Source organism: Anopheles arabiensis, chromosome X, assembly GCF_016920715.1.
Source record: "Anopheles arabiensis isolate DONGOLA chromosome X, AaraD3, whole genome shotgun sequence".
Classification (NCBI taxonomy): domain Eukaryota; kingdom Metazoa; phylum Arthropoda; class Insecta; order Diptera; family Culicidae; genus Anopheles; species Anopheles arabiensis.
Window position 1 is genome coordinate 15,795,516 of NC_053519.1, and position 25,055 is coordinate 15,820,570.

The window sequence follows — 25,055 nt, forward strand, 5'->3', positions numbered from 1 at the left end:
CCTAACAAAACTCCAAGCTGCCAGAGAGAGCCTTCGGAAGGCTATTCGTTCGAGTAAGAACGAGGCGTTCGACCGGTTCTTGCTGACGATCAGGGATGACGAAACCGGAACTTTTTTCCAGCAGAACTGCGGCGAATTGTCGACGCCTTGTTCCCGGTTCATCCGCCGGTCGAGTGGCCTGATCTCGGAGTTGGCAACATGGCGCCGCTTCGATCGATCGGAAAGACCGGGCTGAAGAACAAATAGCAGCCAGCATGCACCCGCGGAAGGCTCCTGGGCTTGATGGAGTGCCGAACGCCGAGAGTCGAGGATCCTGAGAGTCCGCAACTGTCCGAGCAGCAGTTCGGATTCCGGCGAGGGCGATCGACTCTGCAGGCCATCCAGCAGGTCGTGGACGCGGGACGAAGGGCGAAGTCCTTTGGCAGGACAAACAACCGTGATCGGCGCTGCCACATGGTTGTGGCCCTGGACGTCCGTAACGCGTTCAACACGGCTAGCTGGCAGAGCATCGCCGAGGCACTCCAGGCGAAGGGTGTCCCCGTGCAGTTGTGCCGCATACTGCAGGACTACTTCGCCGACAGGGAGCTCGTGTACGACACGGCGGACGGGCCGGTTACCCGCCGAGTATCGGCAGGTGTTCCACAGGGGTCCATATTGGGCCCCACATTGTGGAACATTATGTACGACGGCGTGTTAACCGTAGAGCTCCCTGAGAGCGCCTCCATCGTGGGATTCGCCGATGATCTTGCGATCCTGGCAGCGGGGACTACATCGGAACACGCCTCGGCGATAGCGGAGGAAGCTATAGCAGCGGTGAACAGCTGGATGGAGCGACATCACCTATCTCTGGCGCCGGAGAAGACGGAGCTGCTGATGGTGTCCAGCAAACGCAGCAGCTACCGTAACATCCCGGTCAACATCTGCGGAGTGGAAGTGCGCTCGAAGCGGTCGATCCGCTACTTGGGGGTCATGCTGCACGACCACCTATCGTGGCGCCCACATGTTGAGATGGTCGCGGACAAGGCTCTCCGTGTGGTGCGAGCGTTGCGCGGCGTTATGCGCAACCACAGCGGCCCCCAAGTGAGCAAGCTGAAGCTGTTCGCCGCAGTGGCCGCATCCATTATTCGCTACGGCGCACCCGTCTGGGCGGAAGTCACGGACCTGCAGTGGTTCGGACGGATTTGTGATCGCGTCCAGCGCCCCCTGGCCCAGGGCATTACGAGCGCCTTCCACTCAACGAGCTGCGAAGTAGCGGTAGTTCTAGCTGGGGAACTGCCCTACCACTTCCTGGTGAAGGAAGACACCCGCTGCTACCATCGACAGCGGTCCAGCCCGGATAGCAGTCGAAAGGCGATTCACCGGGAGGAAAACGAGACGTCTTTGCAGCAGTGGCAGCAGCAGTGGGACGACGTGGCGGCCAACAACTCCAGCCGCTATATACGTTGGGCCCACCGACAAGTGCCAGACGTGCGCCTGTGGACGGGACGGAAGCATGGGGAGGTGGATTTTTCCCTCTCCCAAATTCTCAGTGGACACGCCTTCGTCCACGAGTTTCTGCACGTGTTCGGGTTCGCTCCGTCCCCGGATTGTCCCAGGTGCGCAGGGTCGGTCGAGTCGGTAGCCCAAACGTATTGTTGGTGTGTCCCCGGTTTGCGAATGTTCGTGCAGAACTTCTTCCAGGCGGCGATGAGGGCAACATCGGTAACCGTCTGCTGAAGAGCGCGGAGAGTTGGGACCGAATCCAACAAGCGGCTCGGCGGATCCTCTCCGTTCTGCAGGAGGACTGGCGGGAGGAGCAGCAAGCTTTGGCAATCGCTGAAGCTGCTCAGCCAAACCCTGCATCAGACTCGCAACCACATGCAGCAGCAATACCGCAGAAGACGTCTGGCCGGCGAACTTGGAGTGTGTGGTAGATTCGGAGACTGTCACGGTCGCCATGTGGTAGATTCGGAGACTGTCACGGTCGCTATGTGGTAGGTTCGGCCGCGCTTCTCAAACCCTTTCGGTGAGTCAATGCGCGGAGCACAGTGAAAGGGTGTGGGACGAGGAAGGGGATCGTACGGAACGCGACACCAAAATGTAAACACATTTGTCGCGTATCGGTTACGTCAACCTGTTCACACTTACGCTAAGTCCGAAAAGAAGCATTTGCTTACGTCGGCGGAATCGCGGACTGGATCGACCTTGCGCGTCGAGTTGATGACCGAGGCGGAATCGGACACCGTGGGAGAAGTTGGGTGGACCTACTGCAAACGTGCACTTCATTTCGATGAGGGTAATGCTGATCGGTCAACTGACTGAACAGCTGATAACCAAAAGTGATTATCAAATTGGGCAGAGCCTTCGACGGAATCTGCAAATTGGTGAGATGCACCAGAACACGAGTGATCTACGTGTCTATGGAAGGTGAACTGACTTCTCCATCAGTTCGAGCTTTATTTATAACAAATATGGTGTGAAAGTTGTGACACATTTGGCAACCAGATTGTTGTGGGCAGCCGTGCCGACCCCTGGACTTGCCGTGGTAGTTGTGCTACCACTGGTCAATGTCCAGGGGACGACAGTGTGTCACGCACACTGTCGTACGCACACTAAGCGCGGGCCGCTCAGTGTGTGTTGTGCGCTCGGACAAGCAAGTGTTGCGAGCAGCCGGTCGAGCAAGGCTCCCGGCAGGGCACGGTACGGCTGGCGCGCGGCCGAGTATATATAGTGTGTATTGTGCTTGTTATTATTTATGATGTGTACTGTTACATCAGTGTTTGAATAAAGTACCTGAGAAAGCCAAAGACACAACAGTGGCGACGAGGATGGGATCCTCTTGCGTAAGGAGGATCCCTAGAAGAACCCGCGGTCACCATCGCGATCGAGCGCGTCGGTTGGAGCCGGCGCCATCGCGATGGCACGGGTCCCCGCGACAGTGGGACGCCGTTCGACAAGGACCGCTGCCGCCGCCGCCGCCGCCGTTAAGACCGTGACCCCGGCTGTCGTCCCGCGATGGGGACAGAAGGGACAGCCGTACACACACACTCGGCGATGTTTGATTCGCCGGGCTGCAGGCCCAGGGAGCGCCGGCAATGGAAAGGTCGAAGCCTGATTGCCGGGCCATCTGCGGCGACGCTAGGTGTCGTCGGGCTGCAGCCCAAGGAGCGCCGGCAGTGCAAGAGGCGAATTGTGATTCTGCCTAGCTGCCGGGCCATCATTGGTGACGCGAGAGGTCACTGAGTTGCTGCCGCTGTGTTCGACGGAGAGGGGGTGAGATGCCATGCCCCGACGCCGTCGTGTTGGACGGAGAGGAGGGCGAGGTTCCATGCCGCCCCGCTGCTGCCGTTATGTTCGACGGAGAGGGGGCGAGGTTCCATGCCGCCCCGATGCAGCAATAGTGTCAACGGAGAGGGGGCGAGGTCCCATGCCGCCCCGCTGCTGCCGTTGTGTCAACGGAGAGGGGGCGAGGTCCCATGCCGCCCCGCTGCAGTAACAGTGTCAACGGAGAGGGGCGAGGTTTCATGTCGCCCCGCTGCAGCCGTCGTGTTTGACGGAGAGGAGGGCGAGGTCCAATGCCGCCCCGATGCAGCAATATTGTCAACGGAGAGAGGGCGAGGTCCCATGCCGCCCCGCTGCTGCCGTTTTTATTCGTCGGAGAGAGGGGGAGGTCGCATTCCGTCCCCAGTTGCAGCACCGACGTGTTGTTCCCGACGTGAAGGGCGAAATGTGTGCCGTCCTTGCTGCAGCAATTGTACCACCGCTACAGGATGCCATAACGGGCTGCTGGGATATGCTCTTCAGCCGGATGAGGCTTGCGGGACAAACCGGTCGCCGCCGGAGAGATCGCCAGCAGCAGAGTAGCAGCGTGCGGAACGAGTTGCTGGGAAATGCTCTCCTGCCGGATGAGGCTAGCGGGACATTACGGTCGCCGCCGGGGAGATATCCTGCAACGTCGTAGCAGCGTTGCGGTAGCCGGGTAGCGGGGTCGCAGCTTAGGAGCAGCATTTGCGCAAAAATGCCCCAGGACAAGGGTCTATGGCCGGAGGGTGTCACCACACCGATATTCCCTCAATGGAATATGCGCGTGTCGGTTCGACCCCCTCCGGATAAGTAAAAGGGGGAGATGTTGTGGGCAGCCGTGCCGACCCCTGGACTTGCCGTGGTAGTTATGCTACCACTGGTCAATGTCCAGGGGACGACAGTGTGTCACGCACACTGTCGTACGCACACTAAGCGCGGGCCGCTCAGTGTGTGTTGTGCGCTCGGACAAGCAAGTGTTGCGAGCAGCCGGTCGAGCAAGGCTCCCGGCAGGGCACGGTACGGCTGGCGCGCGGCCGAGTATATATAGTGTGTATTGTGCTTGTTATTATTTATGATGTGTACTGTTACATCAGTGTTTGAATAAAGTACCTGAGAAAGCCAAAGACACAAAACAGATGTTTGTCAAATGTGAGCTTTCATTTGGTTTTCCGGGTTTGGGTTTTTACAGGTGTTTCTTAAATTATACCTAGCGTGCCTGTGTTTTATCAACTATCCGTGCATTAAGGATGTAGCGAACGTTTTCCTGTTTATGCCTGAGTTTTACGGAAGTTTAATTGCTTATCTGTGGCGCGTTTTCCTTATTTATGTTCTGGGGTAAAACACGAGAACGTTTACGCTTCTGATGTTTAACGTTTCTTTACCTGGCTGCTGGCTATGCGCTTGCGCTTCTGGTGGTTTACGTCTTTTTACCTGGCTTTTGGCAATGCTAAGTTAGATGTGACCTACTGTTAGCAGTAAATCTGCTACAAGTGGTTCCGCAGGGTCGCCAGCGACGCGGCAGAGTACCACCTTCTGCAGAGGTACTCGAACGGCGTCGGCTCAACAGGCGGCGTAACAGTCGAGAGAGAAGGCAACGGCCGCTGGAACAAGGCAGCACACGGAGGTCGAGGCTCAGCCTCCCCCGTGGAACGAGCTGCCGAGTTACCAGCTGGCCGACAGACGAAGTGGCCTCACAGACGACGAGCGTGCGGCCGTAACATCGGCAAACACCTCCGCACGCTGAGGCATACCGGAATACGATATGGAGACACCCGCTAGGAAATGGACGAAGATTACGACTCACGGCACGAAACAAAATGTCAAGTGATAAGGGAACTTTCCCCTGATGATTCTGGGGACATAAGAAAATGAACTAAAATATTATTGTTAAAATAAATAGAAAGGCCCAAACGGGTGAAATTCCCAGCGGGGGGAGTCCGTTAGTGGTAACCCCCCGCTGGCAGGTGTGGGTTCTACTAGTAGACATATAAGATCTTACAATAAAGAGCCCAATGAATTTAAAAAAAAGGCACATACTAGCGAGGCATTCTAAGTGTGTGCCGAGCGCACCTGAAACAGTGTGTAACAGGCTACCGGCCGGTAGACCGGTAGCATCAGCAGCAGCGCCAGCAGTAGCAACCACAACAAAAGCAGTGCAAGCGCGAACTTCGTTCAACGCGCTACGAGTCAGGAAGGTATGATCAGGACTATGCTGAAAGCCTGCGACGAGACGCTTGCTTCAGGACCCGCATCGGGACACCTTCTGGTGGTCTGACTTCCTGGCTCACCTCAGGAAAAACGAGCTCGCTCGCGATCATATGGTGCAGACGATTGACCTGGAGGAGTACAGCTTAGCGGAGCGTAAGAGAATGCGTGCTCGCGCGCGCGCTTTCGTGGGTGCGTGCTGACGTTTCGAACATCGCTTTCGTGTGTGCGTGTTCGCGTGCGCGTACGTGCATGTGTGCGTGCGTGTGTGTGTGCGTGCGTGAGTGCGTGCGTGCTGGCGTGCGCGCGTTCATGCATGTGTTAGTGTGCGTGTGTGTGTGTGTGTGTGTGTGTGTGTGTGTGTGTGTGTGTGTGTGTGTGTGTGTGTGTGTGTGTGTGTGTCTGTGTGTGTGTGTGTGTGTGTGTGTGTGTGTGTGTGTGTGTGTGTGTGTGTGTGTGTGTGTGTGTGTGTGTGTGTGTGTGTGTGTGTGTGTGTGTGTGTGTGTGTGTGTGTGTGTGTCTGTGTGTGTGTGTGTGTGTGTGTGTGTGTGTGTGTGTGTGTGTGTGTGTGTGTGTGTGTGTGTGTGTGTGTGTGTGTGTGTGTGTGTGTGTGTGTGTGTGTGTGTGTGTGTGTGTGTGTGTGTGTGTGTGTGTGTGTGTGTGTGTGTGTGTGTGTGTGTGCGTGCGTTTGGAAACCCCAAAACTATTTGATTCTGATGCGTACATTTTCATCCGCTGCGGCTACAAAGTCCATGCATTTTCGATCTCGCTACCTGTGAGACAGCACAACCATTGGCATTGGCATCTTTGCGATCGGCTCTGCTGTTGGGGGGTATTAAAAAGACACACGATCTAAGCAAACGTGCGTGTGATATATTGCACATTTATTTCTAATTAAGCTAGTGGACGCTAGTGGAAACAACATTTTGAATCGAATCCATACAAAAGAGGATTCTGGATTTGTTTATTACGGTGCGCGTATGGTGCTGCACCTGTCCGTCCAGAATCTGGTGGCTTGTTGGTTTGGAGTAGTTATTATGACGCCGATTGACCGGCAATGCCTTGGAATGGGTTCGGATCGGTAGGTTCATGTTTTGGTCGAGTGCATTCCGTGCATTTGTCGCGCCACAGCAGTAGACCCGGCAGCACCAAAGTCAAAACAAACACCTTCCCCGAGTGTGGACTGCTATGCTAAGTGCTTCTTCTTATTATTATTATTATTATTATTTGCGTAATGGCCTACGCGATCATGCAGGCCTTTTCGAAATTGAGTACCACGTAGCCGGATAGCCACCTCTTGCTACGGCGGACGGTTCATACGCGGTTAGAACCCGCGACGGGGGTACTGCCACACTGTCTCCTGCTCGATGTATACGCTGCAGACAGGGGGAAGGATGCACCTCCACGATAAAAAACAACACCGTCATGAACCAGCGGCGGACCTAACGGTAGGCGGACTAGGCGGTCGCCGATGATCTCTACAAGTGGACAGAGTATTAACGACAAGGGCCCCCGGAAAGATGGTCGTTAGGGCTCCTTGGCTGGAGAAACATTTGCAACTCCCCTCCCCCCATGGCGACAACAATTTTAGGGCCTGTGACCAATGATCGTAGGGGTCCCATGGCCACCCCCCCTCCCCCCCATCCGCCGGCAATTTAAGTATACCGTTCAATCTTCCAACAGCTGTGTGTCAGTACCCCCTGCTCCCGCGATGACGCCGCCAGCGACGGAGCCAGCCGATACACGCGATGGGCCCATCGTGTGTTACCCAACATTGACGCCTGGCAATCACGGAAACATGGAGACGTGTCGTTCCATCTGGCCCAAGTGCTCTCGGGACATGGTTTTTTCCGGGAGTATTTGTGCATCAAGGGCTTCACGTCGTCCCCGGACTGCCAGTGGTGCGTTGGCGTCCCAAAGGATGCCGGGCACGTCATCTTCGAATATCCTCGATTTGCATCAGTCCGTCAAGAACTGCTCCGCGAGGGAGGGCCGGACCCAGTAACACCTGACACGTTGCAGGAGTACTTGCTGCGGGATGCGGACAGCTGGAGCCGCGTATGCGAAGCCGCTCGTCGTATAACGGCTGAGCTTCAGCGGTGCTGGGACGAGGAAAGGGCTAACCGAGCAGAACAGGTGATAGTCGAACACGACGAAGAAATCGTGAACATGGAGGCGCGTCGTACGGCAGTAGCAATAGCACGAAACGAACGACGCAACGCTGCACGGAGAGCGGCTAGAGCGCAACGCAGGGAAGAACAGAGCACCGGGCTTCGTCTAGCTCCACCAGCGTCACCAACGACGGCAGCTCGCCGTGAGACAAACAGACCGAGTTCGGCGAGGCATACACAGAGGCGGCGACAACAAACAGGAAAGGACCTGCAGCGCCTTTATGGAGATCCGGAGCGGCAATCCACAACGGATGACAGCAGCGAGAGCAGCCAAGGCGATGACGGTAATGGCAGATTCCTCGCACCTACTATAGACGGACTATCTGGTGTAATGTCAGCTGGTGGGCTCAGTGCTGCAGAAATGGCAGCAGCGATCGAGGCAGATGTCGCTTCCCGCTAGCAAACTGCAACGGCGAAGCATCTATAGTGGCATAATGGGGGCTATTTTACACTGAGATGGGATAAAATGGGAGATAAAAAGATAAAGGGGGAAATACAGGGAGAATAAGTGCGTATTGCACAAATGTGTAAGGTCCATGGACCACAAACCCCTCACAAAAAAGCCCTCGCGGGACAGTTTGTAGGGGACGGGAGAGGGTTTATATATATATATATATATATATATATATATATATATATATATATATATATATATATATATATATATATATGTATATATATATATATATATATATATATATATATATATATATATATATATATATATATATATATATATATATATATATATATATATATATATGTAATATAATAAAGAATCTGCTGTTTAACAAAAAAAAACCCCTGCTCCCGGTTATCAGTTACCGTTGACAGGGGCCTCAATTTGTCCGGAATTCACAGTCATGGGCTGTGAAATATGTTTGCAGTTTGAGTTTGAGAAGTTTTCGATCGCTTTGCGCAGCGGGGCATTCGGCCGTTTCCGCAAACAATACTTACCATGCGCTACCCCGCGTCGCCACAACTGTCATCAATTAGTACCCTGCCCAGACTGGCACCGCCAAGCACCAGCCGAAAATGAACGCTGGGTAGGGTTTTTTTTTGTTTCCAGTTTTTCATCATCGCCTTCCGATTCCGGGTTTTCTGGCATTTTATTTCTGTTTTACATTGAATTACTTTTTTTGTTGTTTGGTTTTTGTTTGTTGATGGAAATACAGGCGAACCTCCTCGCTGTAAACATAGTGGGCCCTCGCTGACACCGTTCCCTAGCCCTGGCCAACTACACATAATGCTCAATCCATCGTAAAACCATCGTGTGTGTGTGTGTGTTTGATGGGAAGTAAATGTAGTAATGTGATGCAATCGTTGTATAAACATGTGTGTGTGTGTATGTGTTAGCTAAATACAAATTCAAATTCTTGCTGCTGCGATCGCATCCACAATTCTCCTTTTCTTGTTCTAATTCCAATCGGTTAACCGAGCTGCCTCTATATATCTCTCAATCTCTCTCTATCGATCTCTTTCTCTCTCTCTCTCTCTCTCTCTCTCTCTCTCTTTCTCTTTAAAGCTGCAGCATTTAAACGATCAAGTGCATAGGCAGGTGTATGGGTGGTTTGTTTGGAGGTGTGTGCATATGATGGTGTGTTAGTTAAATTTATCTTTCACTGTGTGTATGTGTGTGTACATATATATATATCATCCATTAGCTCATATCTACCCATTTTTAACTTTTTTTTTCAATCGACACGCACACACAAACACACACGAACAAACGCACACAAGTGTTGCTGTGTTCCGAGTGATGTAATGGAACTAGTGTAGTGAGTTGTGCCTACCTTTCAGGCGCACATGTACGCGAGTTTCGTTGAAGCACCCGTTTTGGAGCAGGGGGTGCGTGCGTTCGCGCGTGTGTGTGTGTGTGTGCGTTCGCGTGTGTGTGTGTGCGTTCGCGTGTGTGTGTGTGCGCGCGCGCGCGTGTGTGTGTGTGTGTGTGTGTGTGTGTGTGTGTGTGTGTGTGTGTGTGTGTGTGTGTGTGTGTGTGTGTGTGTGTGTGTGTGTGTGTGTGTGTGTGTGTGTGTGTGTGTGTGTGTGTGTGTGTGTGTGTGTGTGTGTGTGTAAGGTAATTAAGTATAAGTTTGGGTGAGTGATGTGCTAGCGTGTATGTGTGAGTAAATAATGCGAAGATCATCGCTTCGTTATGAGTACGAGCTGGGTTGTGGGTACATATGTTGCTTGTTTTGTTTCTGTATCGTTCATTAACATTACTACAGCCAGTTTGACACTTTAGCGTGTTTTGATTAGTTCTGTTCGCTTCACACACTATTATAACGACAAGTTTCATGTAAATCTGGTGTACTTTGAAGTTGTGTGTGTGTGTTTGTGTGAGTGTGTGTGTGTAATGGTAAATGACGATCAAGAGCGCGCAAATGGGTTCTTACGGCTATGGGACTGGAACCGCTACTTGTCTTCTTGTTAGTTAGTTTCTTTTGGATTTCAATTGTGTTGTTTTTTCTGTTTCTCGTAAAAGCACATTTATAGTTGTTTCTTTTTTTATCATATTCTTCTACTTCTTCTTCTCCTTATTCTTTTTTTTTTAATTTCACAAAAAGTTTCAGAGTGGGCTTACCATCAAACAGCGGTGTACACTGTACCTTACATAATGACGTTTGACGCATTTACTTATGAAGACTGAGAAGGGACAATATCTTGACGGTAACAATTCCAAACAGTTAGTTAGTTTAAATTCACTATCAAACGTTGCGTAAATCTCTCTGTGCACAAACAAGTGTTATCGATTTGTTGTGTCTGTTGTTTTGTTTTTTGGTTTGATTGTACAAAATGTGAGGGAGTACAGAAAAAAAACGAAATGATTTCGCTCCGATAAAACGAACACTATTGCGCACTGTGCGGTGCGGTTTGCATACCCTTTTGTTTTCCGGCGCGCATCTTACACGATCGCTCAGTTTTGTAGCACCACTGGCAAACCTTCAACGCAACAGCAAAATTGGGCATAAAACGCATCCCGGCGTGAAACGTCACCGCTGGTCGCCTGGGCGGTCGCGCCTCCCACCAGTGTTGAATGTATAATTTTTGGTTCATTTAAAGTTCATTTTTTATATAAGAAACATTCCTTACTAAATACATGTTTCGAAAGGCGTCGAGTTTTTTCTCTCTATCTCTCTCTCTCTCTCTCTCTCTCTCTCTCTCTTCATTTTGTTTTGGTTGTTTTTTAAAGGTTTATTATCTCTAAACTTTAATTCTTTGCCTCTACATTCTTTTACTAATGGTTTCTTTTGTTATAAGGTGCGCTAAAACGGTAAATTTTTAAGATTTGTGTATATTTATATATAAATATGTGTGAGTGTGTGAGTTGTCTGCGGGTATGTGAGTACTATTGTGTCGGTGAACGAGGTGGCATATATTGTTGCTCAAAAAGGGGTTTGACATTCTAGTGCTAAGTTCCATAGGTTAGTATGTAGCGGTGCAGCGGCCTTCTTCCTATCAATTCCGAGAGCTCAATGCGCTCATTTACATGCCTTTATTCCCTCTATCTCTCTCTTTCTCTACATCTCTTTCTTTCGCTCTGCTATACCTCGTTTATCCTAATGGCGGTTCCGCGCTTTGTAAAGGCGTATGTAAAACTGATGGAGAAAACAAAAAGAGATTTTGCTACACCGATTGCATACGTTGCGGGCGCTTAGCCGCTGAAGCGCCCCGAACCGTCCGCCAACACAGGCTGTGTGCATGCAGACCGGTAATGGAATGTAAGCGGACGCTAAACGGCGTCCGCTTTGCTCGCGCGCCCCGTTTCTAGTGGAGCTCACTCAACCACTCAACGTCACTAGCAGCGGCACTCACTCATGATCGCTGTACGGTGTGTGTGTGCGATCGGCAAGCAACAAACCCAGAGGCATAGACACAATGATGTGTGTGTAATTAAACAATAGTGCTTTTTAACGAGCAACCAGTAACAGTATTAGACTAGCAAGAATCAACCATTTCGTTGTATAGCGTGTAGGAGCGGTAGGAAAAATATAGCTTTTTTGTTTGTTTTCTTTCGTGTAACACTCTCTATAAACTTCTGCACTCTTCAATCTATCCTTACATTCTCTCTCTCTCTCTCTCTCTCTCTCTCTCTCTCTCTCTCTCTCTCTTCATCTCGCCTTCATTATCTTACGTGCTTTTTAACATCTACATCTTCATGCTCATATCATCCGTTCGTTCATTTCAAATATCACATAAACCAGAATATGTATCGGGACCAGTGCAGGCGAGAGTTTGCACTGCTGCACCATAGAAAAAGGGCACATTCGTTTGCCAAGCCACAGGCAGGTGCTGGCGGCGAAAGGATATGCAACAGGTTGGGTGAATAAATATCCGCCACTTTCTCTCTTTATCTAAATTATTTCTTATTCATCTCGCTTTTTCAACGCTTACCTGACAACCCCCATGACCCTCAACGACAGAGAAAGCGAACAGCAGAACAGAGAGAGATCTTGAGTAAAGATGTGTGGGTGAGTTGAGTGTCCGTAGGAAGCTCTCTCACTCAACCGTCAGCACTATCTAGTGCTGCCCGGTGTGATCAAACAGCTTCCAAATGATGCGCTGGTGCCGTGACCAGGATATGGCTGTAAAGCGATCGCTTAACGCACTGCTAAACAACCTACACACCCACACACACACACACACACACACACACACACACACACACACACACACTCACTGCAAGATCAATCGTTGTGTTTGCCTTTCGCTGCTTTCCCCTCCATTCCATCGCCCCCATCGCTTCGCCGACACCACCGACCTTCTTCTTCTTCTTCTTTGGCTCAACAACCGATGTCGGTCAAGGCCTGCTTGTACCCACTTGTGGGTTTAGCTTTCAGTGACTAATTGATTCCCCCACATAGCAGGATAGTCAGTCCTACGTATGGCGGCGCGGTCTATTTGGGGATTGAACCCATGACGGGCATGTTGTTAAGTCATACGAGTTGACGACTGTACTACGAGACCGGCTCAAACCACCGACCTTACTGTACCGCTTTACCGCTGTTGTGCTGTGCGAAGCGGATGGAACCGTTACCTACAACTAGTGACACTACACACACACACATTGGCGCTTAATGAACAGTGGACACAACGACAACGAACGGGCAACGGGCCCCTTTTTACACAGTGAGCACGGTGACGGGGGTAAGGGGTATTGAATAGATCTCTACATATCATAGGGGCTGTTGCTGGTGATGCGGATGATCGTGACGTACACATATATATATATATATATATATATATATATATATATATATATATATATATATATATATATATATATATATATATATATATATATATATATATATATATATATATATATATATATATATATATATATATATATATATATATATATATATATATATATATATATATATATATATATATATATATTGGTAGTGATGGCGATGTGGCCTTTCGCTTGTGGAAGTGTAGTTGGTGTGTTTTGGTGTCGGTGCGAGTTCTGATGTATTTTGATTCCATCTACTCGAAGCAGAGGCATCGGTTTGGAGGCACCCAGAACCTCACTTTGGTTCCGGTGGGGCCGCAATTTCGCCCCGGGAGGTAAGTTTCGCAACTTACTAAAACATCCAAAAACCGAGCGGGGCGATGGGATTGTTTTTTTTTTTGGGTTTGGGTTTCTTTTTTTTATCATTATCATGTGGGTTGTAAAAACTATCCAAAAAACGCATACAGTCATAAGAATGAAACGGGCGTTCCGCACAACAGGAAAATTGGGTTTTCCGGGGAGGGAGGCCATTTTAATTTCTATCAGTGCATTTATGGTGTACTTGTTTACATGTGTGTGTGTGTGTGTGTGTGTGGGTGTGTGGGTGTGTGTGTTTGGAGAGTGCTGTTGCTGGTTCGGCGGCTCTGCTCCATTTCGTTTAAAGCAGTATCTCATCAGGAGGGTGGCGTAAATCGGAAGGGATAAATTTCAAAGGGAAAGATGGGAGCGAAATGGAGAGGTTTCCACGCGAAAACCTTCATTGAGCATATGCGAAACAATTGCTATTTTCCAACGTGTTTGAAAATGTATATGTGTGAGCGTGTGTGTGTGTACATTGGATTACAGTCAAGTGTAGGTGTGTTAATAGTATGTTTGAGTTGATTCGATAATCATGACGCCTCTTTCCCTGCAATCCATTCACCAACTTGCCTTCTATCTTTCTCTCTTTCTCTCTCTCTATTTCTCTCTCTCTCCCTCTCTCCCTCTCTCTCTCTCTCTCTCTCTCTCTCTCTCTCTCTCTATTTCTCTATCTGTTCTTTTATATATGTATATATCTTTGTTAAAGTTGCTAGGGATGATGCTACAAATACGTGTATATATATATGTATTTTTTAAATGTGTATATTTAAGTTTTTATTCTTTCCTTGTCAATAACATCTGTGAAATTTTCATTATTCAGACACTGGTTGTAGTTTGTTCATCGCTTGTTTTGCTAAGGTTTGCTAGAGTTAAGGATTTTTGCAATAGTTTCGTATCTTGCACCAATGCACCGTCAGCCTTCCGTTCAGCCGTTTCGCTTCCAACCTACACACCGTCTGCTTGGTTCGGCTCCGCTCGTTCCCAATTTCGCTAACACACGCACTCACACTCGCACACACACACACGCACTCACAAGCACACATACATACACACATACTACACGAATTTGGACCCATTACATTTAGAAAACATCGACATCCAGTAACCAATACAGTGCAGTGCGAACGATCGTCCCGACCGTAACTGCTGCTGCTGCGCCGACAGCGACAAAACAACAACAACAACAACAAAACGCACACCATTGCAAAACCAATGGCCAACCAAAGCTCACTGGGCCGGTGTGCGAATCCACTGCTCCGTAGCGAAGCAGTACTAGTGGCGTCAAGAAAAGACCCCTCCAAACGCCAGTTGTTCTCAGAGCTGCCCAAGCAGAACTGCCAACATAACCTGAAAATTTTGTTCTGCTGAATCGGGGCATTCGGGCAGCCGGGGTTACGCGCATAGAGAAGAGAGAGAAAAAATGGGAAAAAACAGAACGGAACAGAGTTTGAGTCCTTGCCTTTTTCTGTTCCCTCCACTCTCACTCTCTCTCTCTCTCTCTCTCTCTCTCTCTCTTATATTTTTAGGAGTTGTTGCTCTTCCCGTTTCGGGTTGTGTGTTGTTGTTTTCTTGTTTTAATCTTTTTCTAATGTTTTCTTGATTTGCCCGTTTGCAAAGCAGGGCTCAGGCCTGGAACACATAAACCATAGCAGTATTGGGAATTGATTTGTCACCTTCTTTCTTCTTCTTCTACTTCTTTATACAGTTAAATGAGTACCTTTTGGTGGTTCCAGCGAATAACGTACAGGGATGTGAACGTTTCTTTTTTTCTTCTTCTTATTCGTTTTCTTACATCATTACAATTAATAAGTGTATCAAGAGTTATTGGAGTGGGGAAGTGGTTCAGTATATGTGTGTTTGTCTGTGTGTATGGATGGAGGATAATGGTTTTTATTGCCGGAAGAAGAGGGCCGACACGCTACTGCACGAAGCGGATGGAGGAGCACAATTGTGCCGACCAGAGCTTTGGTCCTTCGAACCGGATGCGCCGCGCTGACGTCACCACGCAACACCATTTCAAGACGGCGCTTTCAGGGCGCTTTAGCGCAAAGCTTGCCGAATCTGCTGGAGAGTTTGCTGCTATCGTGCGTTAGCGTGGGGTTGGAAGTGGTTAGAAGAGTTAGAAGAACGAAGCTCAAAATTAAAAATTAAATTAAATTAAGAGTGGGGTCGCTTTTTCGCGGGGCTGACTGGTAGCACCGGACCGAAGGACGCTTCTTTTGCCATCTTTCTTGGGGAGGAATTTTATTTACAAATTGTTTCTTCTTGTCTTCACCTTCTTTCAACAGCCCCCACTTCGGTGGGGGCTCCAACGGCCCCAGGGAGCGGATGGTAATCCGTTTGCTTAGCAATCATTTCCCTTCCATCCTAATCGTCTGCTACCGCTTACCGCTAGCTATCTACAGTATGTCTCTACCTCCTCGTTAAACAAGGGGTGCACAGGGCATGTGGTGTTCGAGGTTACAGTGAAAGATTGTGTGTGACTGTTTTTATTGTTGTGGCTGTCTGTCTGTGGCCTCCGATCGCCTGCGGCAATACACGAGTCGTACAGCGCTAGCCTAGTTTGATTTTAAGTTTTAGAATTCTTACGGCTGTTTGCATAATAAGGTGCGGCTGCTAAGAAAAGACGACTACTGGTACAAACTGAAACACTCCCGCGTACAGCCAGACGGAACGGTTGCAACATTCGCGTCAACACACACACACACACACACACACACACACACACACACACACACACACACACACACACACACACACACACACACACACACACACACACACACACACACACACACACACACACACACACGCACGCACGCACGCACGCACGCACGCACGCACGCACGCACGCACGCACGCACGCACGCACGCACCACATACACCAAGAGTCCGATCAAACGCAAACGCAGGCCGGTGGAACCGAAAGAAGGGGTAGAAAGCAAAAAGTCAACGCAGCAAGCCACCTCAGGTTTGGTATACGCGCGCGCCTTAAATCGCTATATGTACATGCCCATCTGATTGTAAATGTGTGAACATACACACATACATGCATCCACTCGTTATTAGTTCTCGTGCAAACGAAACGCTAACAGAACCATAACCATACACTTTGTCCGAAATGGAGGGAAACAAATAACACAACGAAAACATGAAAATAAATAAACCGAAATACAAACCAAATAAAACAGCAGACAGTACGGAACAGGTATGCTACTCGGTCAAGGTACTAGTGACGTTTACAAACCCGGGTCCAAAGGCTTTCCAATAGAGAGGGTCATTGGACCGGGAGGATTAGTTTGATTCTCTCTTTCGTTGTGGCGTGTCTTTATTTGTTATGTATGCTGTATGTGTGAGTGTGTGTGTGTGTGTGTGTGTGTGTGTGTGTGTGTTTGTGTGTGTGTGTGTGTATGTGAGTGTATACTAACTGGATGTGTGGGTTGTATGTTTGTGAGAGTGTATTTCTCCAACGCGCTTAAGAAAGGTACATGATTTAATTTCTTTTTTTTTGTTGCTTCCTTTCTTAGTCCATATTTCATTTTTTCATTCACTTCTCTCTCTATCTCTCTCCCTCCTTCTCTCTCTATCTCTCTCTCTATTTTCTCTCATTCTAGTCATGTGGTATTTTTCCGCGATACAACTGACGAAAAAACCCACGTATGGCACGTGATTTAGGCATTGTTTTTTTTTTGTTCCAAAATGTTGGTGTTATCGGTTACCGCGTTAATTCGCTTTACAAAAACACACGCGCACGAACTGTCTGAATGTGTTCGAAGCAGTGGTAGTAGTTATTTCCTCAAATTTTTAGGCCATCTGGCACACCAAAAAATAAAAACGCCCTAGAGTTGGTAAAATTTTGCGTCAGGGTTTGTAGGAAGCTAAGACAAAAAAGGAAGAAAAGGTAATGAAACAAAGGAAAACAAAATGGTGATCGGAACGCAAAGCGCTAGCTGTGTTCGTTGTGTTTACGCTGTACGCTGAGAGGTACGTCTTACTGTACAAAACACTCTAAGACACTCAGACAGTGAAGGCACACCGACAGGAAAGATAGGGAATAGGAGTGACAGAAAGAGATACATAGATAGAGAGCGAGAGAGAGAGAGAGAGTGAGAGAGAGGGATAATGAGAGAGAGAGAGAGAGAAAGAGAGAGATAGTGATAGTGACTCTAGTGACGGACAAACATGTACTAACAATTCGCTAAACTACCGAAGAAGAAGAACGATTACGTCACGGCGGCGGCTCGCAGGAACGGCTCCACTTAAAAGAATTCACGCGCCTGGAAGGTATGCACTCCCGCATGCCCAACACGGACGCTCAGATGGAACGGCGCCGCTTCCCGCCTGCCTGCCTGCCTGCTGTCATTTTCGGCATTGACCTTACGGCTACATCCCTGATGTTTGTGGCCCACCAGACTTGGGACAGGGGGTGAAAGGGTTTTGCTGCTCTTTTTGTTCCGCTACAGTTGGGTAAACGCAACCTACGGGTGGCTAACGCGAACGCAAATGCTGCTGCTAGGGAGTGTATATCTTGTTTTCATCTCTCACTTTGGTTTTAGTACGGGTTGCCAATCGGGTTGCCTAATTGTTCATTGCCAATTCGATACATTTGTCTAGGGAAGAGTGGTGATGGCAAGGAAAGAAGGGAATTTGGAGGAGGTAGAGCCTCAATTTTCGTCTTACTGCTCGCTTGCTTTGGAAGAAACACACAGCAAACCAGAAAGTGTTGAGCGACGAACTTGCACAAGTGTGCGTTTTCTTTTTTTACAGCTTCGCTTTTTGCTATCTAACTAACCGTTGTGGGGGGTGGGGGGGGGGTTTCGCCTACTCCAAATTGATGGGAACACACTTCTGCCCACTTCGGTACGCCCCAGCACCCCAAACAATACGGCAAAACCAACAACAAAATGCAAAATGTTCACAGTGCCAATTCCCAAACAAGTCGCCCATCGATTTTGTTTTGTTGGTTGGGTTTTATTTGTTCATTTTTTTACTAATATTCTCGCTATAAAAATTTAGAATCTTGAATGATTGAGTGACACAGTTCAGTACGAGGGTTTTGCGGATCACTGTGTTTTGTCTTGTTCGTTTTTTTTTTTTGTTTTTTTTTTGCCAACCTGGGAAGGACTCGGGAATTTAAATTTTGTTGCTACTTTTGTTTTTGAATTTTGCTTCTCCGCTCCATCCAGCCCTTGCAACCTAGCACAGATAAGCCACCCACCCATCCGACTCCCTCGCAAAAAAACCCCGCGCACCAATGAACTCCCTCCACTCCAGTCGCGGGGGTTGGCGTAGGGGCGCAGGGAGCAGGAGGAGGCCGTTAATTTTTGTAATGCCGAAAATACGTTTGCATAAAAAGTCTAGGGGCACACAGACTTTCTATCAAATTATTTCCACATCTATTACATGGTACAGTACACTACATCACGCTAACACACACACACATATGCGTGCGTACACCCATATGGAGAGAGCTGTACAGCATACATTCAGGCGGTTTCTTAAACGATCTAGAGAAGGTATTGGCTACACGCTGTACAAGGTAACGCTACGCTATGGCGCAGAATGTTTTTTGTTTTTGTTTTTCTCTAATCCACAGCCATCTCACACACACATACATACACACACACATACTCATACATACAGCATTATCGATTTGGTACGTTAGTAAATGCTAGTGACAGAGCGAAGGGAAAGTGAAGCGAGAGAGAAACGGACGGACATTTGGGGCGGCACAATCAGTCAGTCTAAGGGTGCCGAGCTGGTTTGATCCAGCGAGTGGGAGGGGGAGGGATTTTTTTTTTATCAAACTCTCAAAAGCTTAGTTTTGCTACGCGCTGTGCCTACCTTGCCATGCCGTGGAACTGTCGGCGCAGTGGGCGCCTAAATGGTAGGCTACACGCACAGCAAAACTATCCTACGCACTCGTCGTTAAGTAACTGTTAGGGTTGAGTCGCACACACACACACACACACACACACACACACACACACACAATTACAAGCAGGTTTACTGGGATCGACTGTGGCACGGTTGGTGTCTCACTCGGTATGGGTTGAATCCGGTACGATCACTCAACTGAATCTGCTAGTCTTCCACACACACATACACACACATACACAAATGCACATGCCGTTCTATAAGGAGGCGCTGGTGCGTAGGGGAACAGCCTTGGATGAGTGAACGAGTGAATCGGGGCGGCTACTTGGGGTGCCCAAAGCAGACACGGCTTTGGGCCGGTGCCCAAAGCAGACACCGATCGCACGGAGGTATAATGGGTGTTAAGTTATAGTTTCTACATGTTTTTTTTTTTGCTACTAACGGTTTCAATGGTGTATGTACGGTAGTGTTGGTAGCGATCACTCCTTCACCACAATCGCACACACACTCATGCAAGATATCGGGGCCTAGTAGAAAGAGAAGGATAATCGAAAGTGTGTAGAAAACAGCTCACACCATTCACACCATTGCGCCTTGCAGCGGCAAACACTCACACACACACACACACACACACACACACACACACACACACACACACACACACACACACACACACACACACACACACACACACACACACACAAGCGCGCACGGACGTCGGAAACTACATTCAAACATTCCGGTGTAGGGTTTACAATTGTTCCTTAGCATTAATAATTGACCTGTTCCCCGATGGCAAGCGTTCCCGTTTTCGGTTTACGTTCCCACAACGAATCCGTTCAGCCCCGCCAGCGGCAGCGACAAGAAAAAGGAAATGGTAAATCAAAGCAAATGAGCGCAAAAGAGACAGACAGAACAGAAAGGGAGAGAAGGAGACAAAGAGAGAAAGAGAGAGAGAGAGAGAGAGAGAGAGAGAGAGAGAAGTGAAGAAATTGCGGTTAATGGTGCACTCACTCTCCCTCTCTGGCGTTACACTTGTTCGAAGCGCCTAAATGTAGGCACCGTCACCGGCTCGGGCGTAGGCTTTTTTTGGCACGTTACGTTAAAAGATTGTCAAAAGGGTGGTGAATTTTACGGCCTACGGTTGCCCCACAACAAGCGTCGCGAATCATTTCCCCCCAACCCGTTTCCTTTCCGGTAGGGTTGGATGGGAAAGATGAGATTTGTTTTGTTTTGTTTTTTTTTTTGGTTTTAGATATCTTTATTTTGTCTCTCCTGAAAGTAGCGAAAAGGGTGAACAATCGTACGGCATATGGCCGAGGTACAGTACACAACTATCTAAATCCTAGCCAAATCGTTCATAAAGAGGGGGGAAGGGGTACGATGAGTACACTTTTTTGTGGTGAGTAAGAGAAAAGGCACAGCTTTGTTTTTCTTTTATTCGTGTGTATGTGTGTGTTTTTTTTTTCTTTGGGAAGAAAAAGGTGTATCACTAAGAAAACTCGGTCGTTTCTAAGAGTAAGAATTATAGTAAAAGCCTACTTGAATGGGATTGTAGGCGCAAAGAGTAGGCAAGAGAGAAGTTTCTATTTTCTATTAGGTGCAGGGTTCCAGCACAGGTGTAGGGTAGGTAGGTGCCCTTCCAACCGAACGCAACGAAATTCCAGCAGCGCAAAGCATGCAAAGCGATGAAACAGCGTACCGTACCCGGTTGCGGTGGGTGACGCCATATCAAACGCAATCTATCACGCGCGACAAAAACCCGCCAAGTCATCCATTCTTTGTCCGCAATTTTGGCGCCAACCGTACCAGAGCGCGCGCACACACACACACACATGGGAATGAAACAGTGGAGCGGTACCACGCGTGCAGAGGTGGTTAAATCTGCCAGTTCACGCGCGATTCCGCGCCAATCTTGCGAGTCGGATAGACACTCGGCTGCGGCACGGCTCAGGTTGCGATCATTAATCAGGTTTCGGGTGCCCGGGGAACGGGAGGGGGGGGGGTACTTCTCCCACACCTCCACCCCACCTCACCCCATAGCACACGATGTTCTTTTAATTTTTTTGTTTTGCGTTCTGCGCCACACCTGAAGTCGGGTGACGCGAGCTTTTTACTTTCGCGCGTCCTCGTACAGTACGGCGACCTTCATCCAGTGCAGTGGGTAATGGAAAGGGAAGGTTTGTGATGGTATAAGTGCATTTATATGTGTGTATGTATGTGTTTGCATGTGTTTCATAAGAATATCTTGTGAACCTTTGGTGCAGACTTACTAGAAACGGCGCTGCGTAGCTGTTTTGTCAGCCGTGTGAAAAATATCCTAATCTTTCTCTCTATCTTCCTCTCCTAGTCTCTCTTACTCTCTCTCTCTCTCTCTCTCTCCCTCTCTCTCTCTCTCGCTGTCTCTTTATAGGTTGAAAAGAGTCCGTTGCCGCCAGTTCTTACCAGTATCGCATGTTATTGAACGTTTCGTTGATCTTGAGTTGGTACACATTGAGTAACATCGCATAGATATATGTTTATACATAATATATTAAATATATATATATATATATATATATATATATATATATATATATATATATATATATATATATATATATATATATATATATATATATATATATATATTTATTTATTTATATATATAATATACCATGAGACAAAAATGTGGTCTTTTTTGTTGTTGTTGTTGTTTTTGCTATTGTTTAGCCTTAATAAAAACTTTGATTTTTGACTAGAGTCTGAACTATCGACGATGAATAATTACCTAACGCCCTTGTAAGGGTGGGGGAGACTGGGGACGGGGGCGGGGAGGGTGAGGGGCTGAAGGGGCCCTGTGGCCTGCCCATCTGTGTGTATATATATATATATATATATATGTATAAGTATAATATGCATGTATAAGTATATAATCATCATCTATGAAGAAGTTCTCTTAGCACTAGCGCTCCTGCTCCAACTTCTCCTACACACTACTGCTCCGCGACTGCTCCTGCACGATGCTCGAGATTCCGATGACATTAGTGCTGTGTCTCAGTTCTGCAAACCTTCTTTGTTTCTTTTTTTTACCATCCCGTAGAAGTATCCTTTTGCAGGGCAGGCAACTTTGCCTTCCTCTTCGATTCAGACCGTCCAAACATTGACCCAAGCTTTGACAGCTACTCTCTCGCTCTCTATCAGCAACTACCACGTGTGTGACGTTCGTCCAGATTGTTTTGTTTTAGGTTAGATACTTTTGTTTTGGTTAAATCCCTTGTTCTACTCTTCACAAAGCAGGTACCGGTGACTTTACGGTATCGCGCTACTACATCGTCCACGTGTGTCCTGTCTGTATGTGTGTTTGTGTGTGTGTGTGTGTGTGTGTGTGTGTGTATTTGCGGGTAAGAATGGAAAGGTGGAAGAAAGGAGAGGGAGTGAAACTGGAATTTAGACATTTGGAGCGTGTGGTTGCGTGTGTGGGTGTTTTGTTTTGGTTGTTGGATGTGCCTTGCGCTTGACGAAACCTAGACTCTATGGATGCCATTTTGTTTTGTTTTGTTTTTTTTCCTTATGGGCACAACTAGACATTGAGAAACATCACACTATTTGGTGCGTGGCCACGACACAGCGACAGAACGCTTAGACAAACTTTGGCAAAAATGGCTGACTAACAAACTGTAATGAAATATAAAAACAGATCTTTTCCCTTGAAAGCTCATGGGATCATGAAAAATTACTCACAAATGATTTCACTTTCAACAATAGTATCCCATGAGTCAGCAGACAAAATTTGACAGTCCTCTATCAGTCGCCCTCTAACCGTGATGGCCAAGCAAGTGAGGCAACTTCGTTCGGAACCGTTTGCGATCAAAGAACGACACTCCACATCACGACGTAAGCGGACATCGTGCAGCTACATCACTACATGTAGTGAAAAAGTACTTGGGGAACGGGAACATACATGACAGGAAGGCGAAATTGCGTCCATTGGTTTCACTGCGGCAGCCAATGACGCCCCAGCTCGAAGCAATCATGGCAGAAATCTCATCGAGAATTTCTGGACCGACATGATGCCGAAGCTTTACTCCAACAATTCTGTCACACAAACAGTAACAATCGAACTGAGAACTTAAAAACATGTGTACACTTATGTCGTGTCACGTATCATGTCAGGGTTGTAGATTTATAAACCTTCCCAAGTAATCTTAAATTATTACCCTTGAAGCGAAGTTTATGAAGAGGAATTATATGTCCAAGTTTCTTTTTCTTAAAGCCATCCGAATAGAAGTCATTTTGTTTTTTTTAAGTGCAAACGTTATTTCTCACAATGCACGTACGTTTCACAAACCAAAGCAGTACTGTATACTGTGTACGAAACACTAAATGGGAAAAGAAATAGACTACTCACATGAGTTTCAGCTTTTTACCTCCCTAGAAATCGAATCCACCACTGCACTATTTCAGCGAAAACGTCAAATGACGTCACAACGGCACTGTCAACCTGTTTTTGTTTTCGTTTGCTAGGCTTTTTGTCGCTACGCGTGGCCGATCGCCTATTGGTGCCACGCTACAGTAACGTTAGCTGCGGCGTTACTTACTATACAGTTTTAAAGGGCGGTTGTATTAAAATATACGTTTATATCGGTATATGTATTTGTATTCTTTTTACTATTTCTTAGTTTTTGCTTTGTCCTTCTGCTGCTCCGTCACAGCAAATCGTCACACACTTTGTTTTGACAGTTGAGTTTTTGTGAGATATCTCCCTCTCCGCAAACTTCGCTGCGATTAGTGTTTTTATGGTTTGGGTTTCTGTGTGTGTGTGTGTGTGTATTTGCAAGTGGCATCAAAATCGGCTACACTATGTATGTGTGTAGGTGACAAACATCTAGTGCTAGTTTAGTGGACCACGCGCTGCACAAAAAGTTCCACACACACATACACCCACATCAGTAGAATTGGGCAGCGCACGGTCCGATACAAGAGACAAATGCTAATAGTAATAGTAGTAGTGTTGGTGATGTATCGGCGTGTGTAGTAATAGCTAATAGTACGTTGAAATAGTTTGGCCGAGAGATTCATACTGTCCTGTGCCGCAAACGCTAGGCTACGTGCCGGCTCTTTTCGTGTGATACCATGTTAGTGTGCAGTGAGTGCCTGCATGCGTGTACATGTGTCTGAGTGTACGTGTGTGTGTTGTATTATTTCCAGTTCCAGTTGCTGGGCGCTGCTGTCCGCTGTGTCACTTCTTTCGTTTCGCTCTGTTCGATGTGCTTTTCTCCCTGTCTCTCTTCCACGCGGTATACTCTTACTATCACCATGCGTTCACGCCTGCAATCACGTGCCACACACTGCTATCGCCACTCGAACCATCGACACTATCGAACAAAACACGTCAAACCGCACTCGGCCGTTGCACGGCCAGAAACACAAAACTAAAAGCGAATAATTCGTACGGGGGACGGACTCCGTGGAAGGACTGACGGCACGCTACGTGGTATTTGGGGGGACCCGCTTGGTCTTGTCTTCGAGATCGTAAAAGCGATCGACCCCTCCTGCGGGTTGTGGGTGCGAGCGAGATCGTACCGATACGCCACGCACGGCTGGAGCGACGTGTTGTTTGATTGTTGTTGTTGCTGCTGCTGCTGCTGCTGGCATTCCTTTCTCCCTATCCCTTCGTGAGCAGTATAACTTAGCCCTGGCAGCAAGTAAATCCCTACCCCTTCATCCCCTCTATCGCTACCGGTCGCCGGGAGAGGGTGGGAAGAGGGTGTGGGCTAGTGTGCGCTGCACTGCACTTCAGATGTTGTTGCTTCGGAAGTCGATAAGCTGAAACTGCTCTTGATCTTTCGGAGTGACAGGAAGTGTGGAGGGGCAGGGAAAAGGGGAAATCATTCAAAGATTGGTTAAAAATCTCACTCTGCACGCTGGGGTGTTCGCTA

General features: G+C 48.0%; 1 protein-coding gene and 1 long non-coding RNA gene across 4 annotated transcripts in view; both read right to left on the reverse strand.

Annotated features, from left to right (window-relative positions):
- Positions 1 to 10,198: 10,198 nt before the first annotated feature.
- Positions 10,199 to 12,896, reverse strand: LOC120906424. The gene is made up of 2 exons (XR_005740088.1): positions 12,643 to 12,896; positions 10,199 to 12,420 (listed from the first exon to the last, which is right to left on the reverse strand). It is a non-coding gene; the product is annotated as an uncharacterized LOC120906424 (long non-coding RNA).
- A 9,190-nt stretch (positions 12,897 to 22,086) lies between these two features.
- The window catches only part of LOC120905486 (diacylglycerol kinase zeta), a 120,651-nt gene continuing 117,682 nt past the window's right edge, over positions 22,087 to 25,055 (reverse strand). For all 3 annotated transcript variants that reach the window (XM_040316302.1, XM_040316303.1, XM_040316304.1), the window contains exon 19: positions 22,087 to 24,959. In XM_040316302.1, coding sequence (XP_040172236.1) covers positions 24,913 to 24,959 — 47 coding nt within the window. In that variant the 3' untranslated portion in view covers positions 22,087 to 24,912. The remainder of the gene's footprint in view (positions 24,960 to 25,055) is intronic.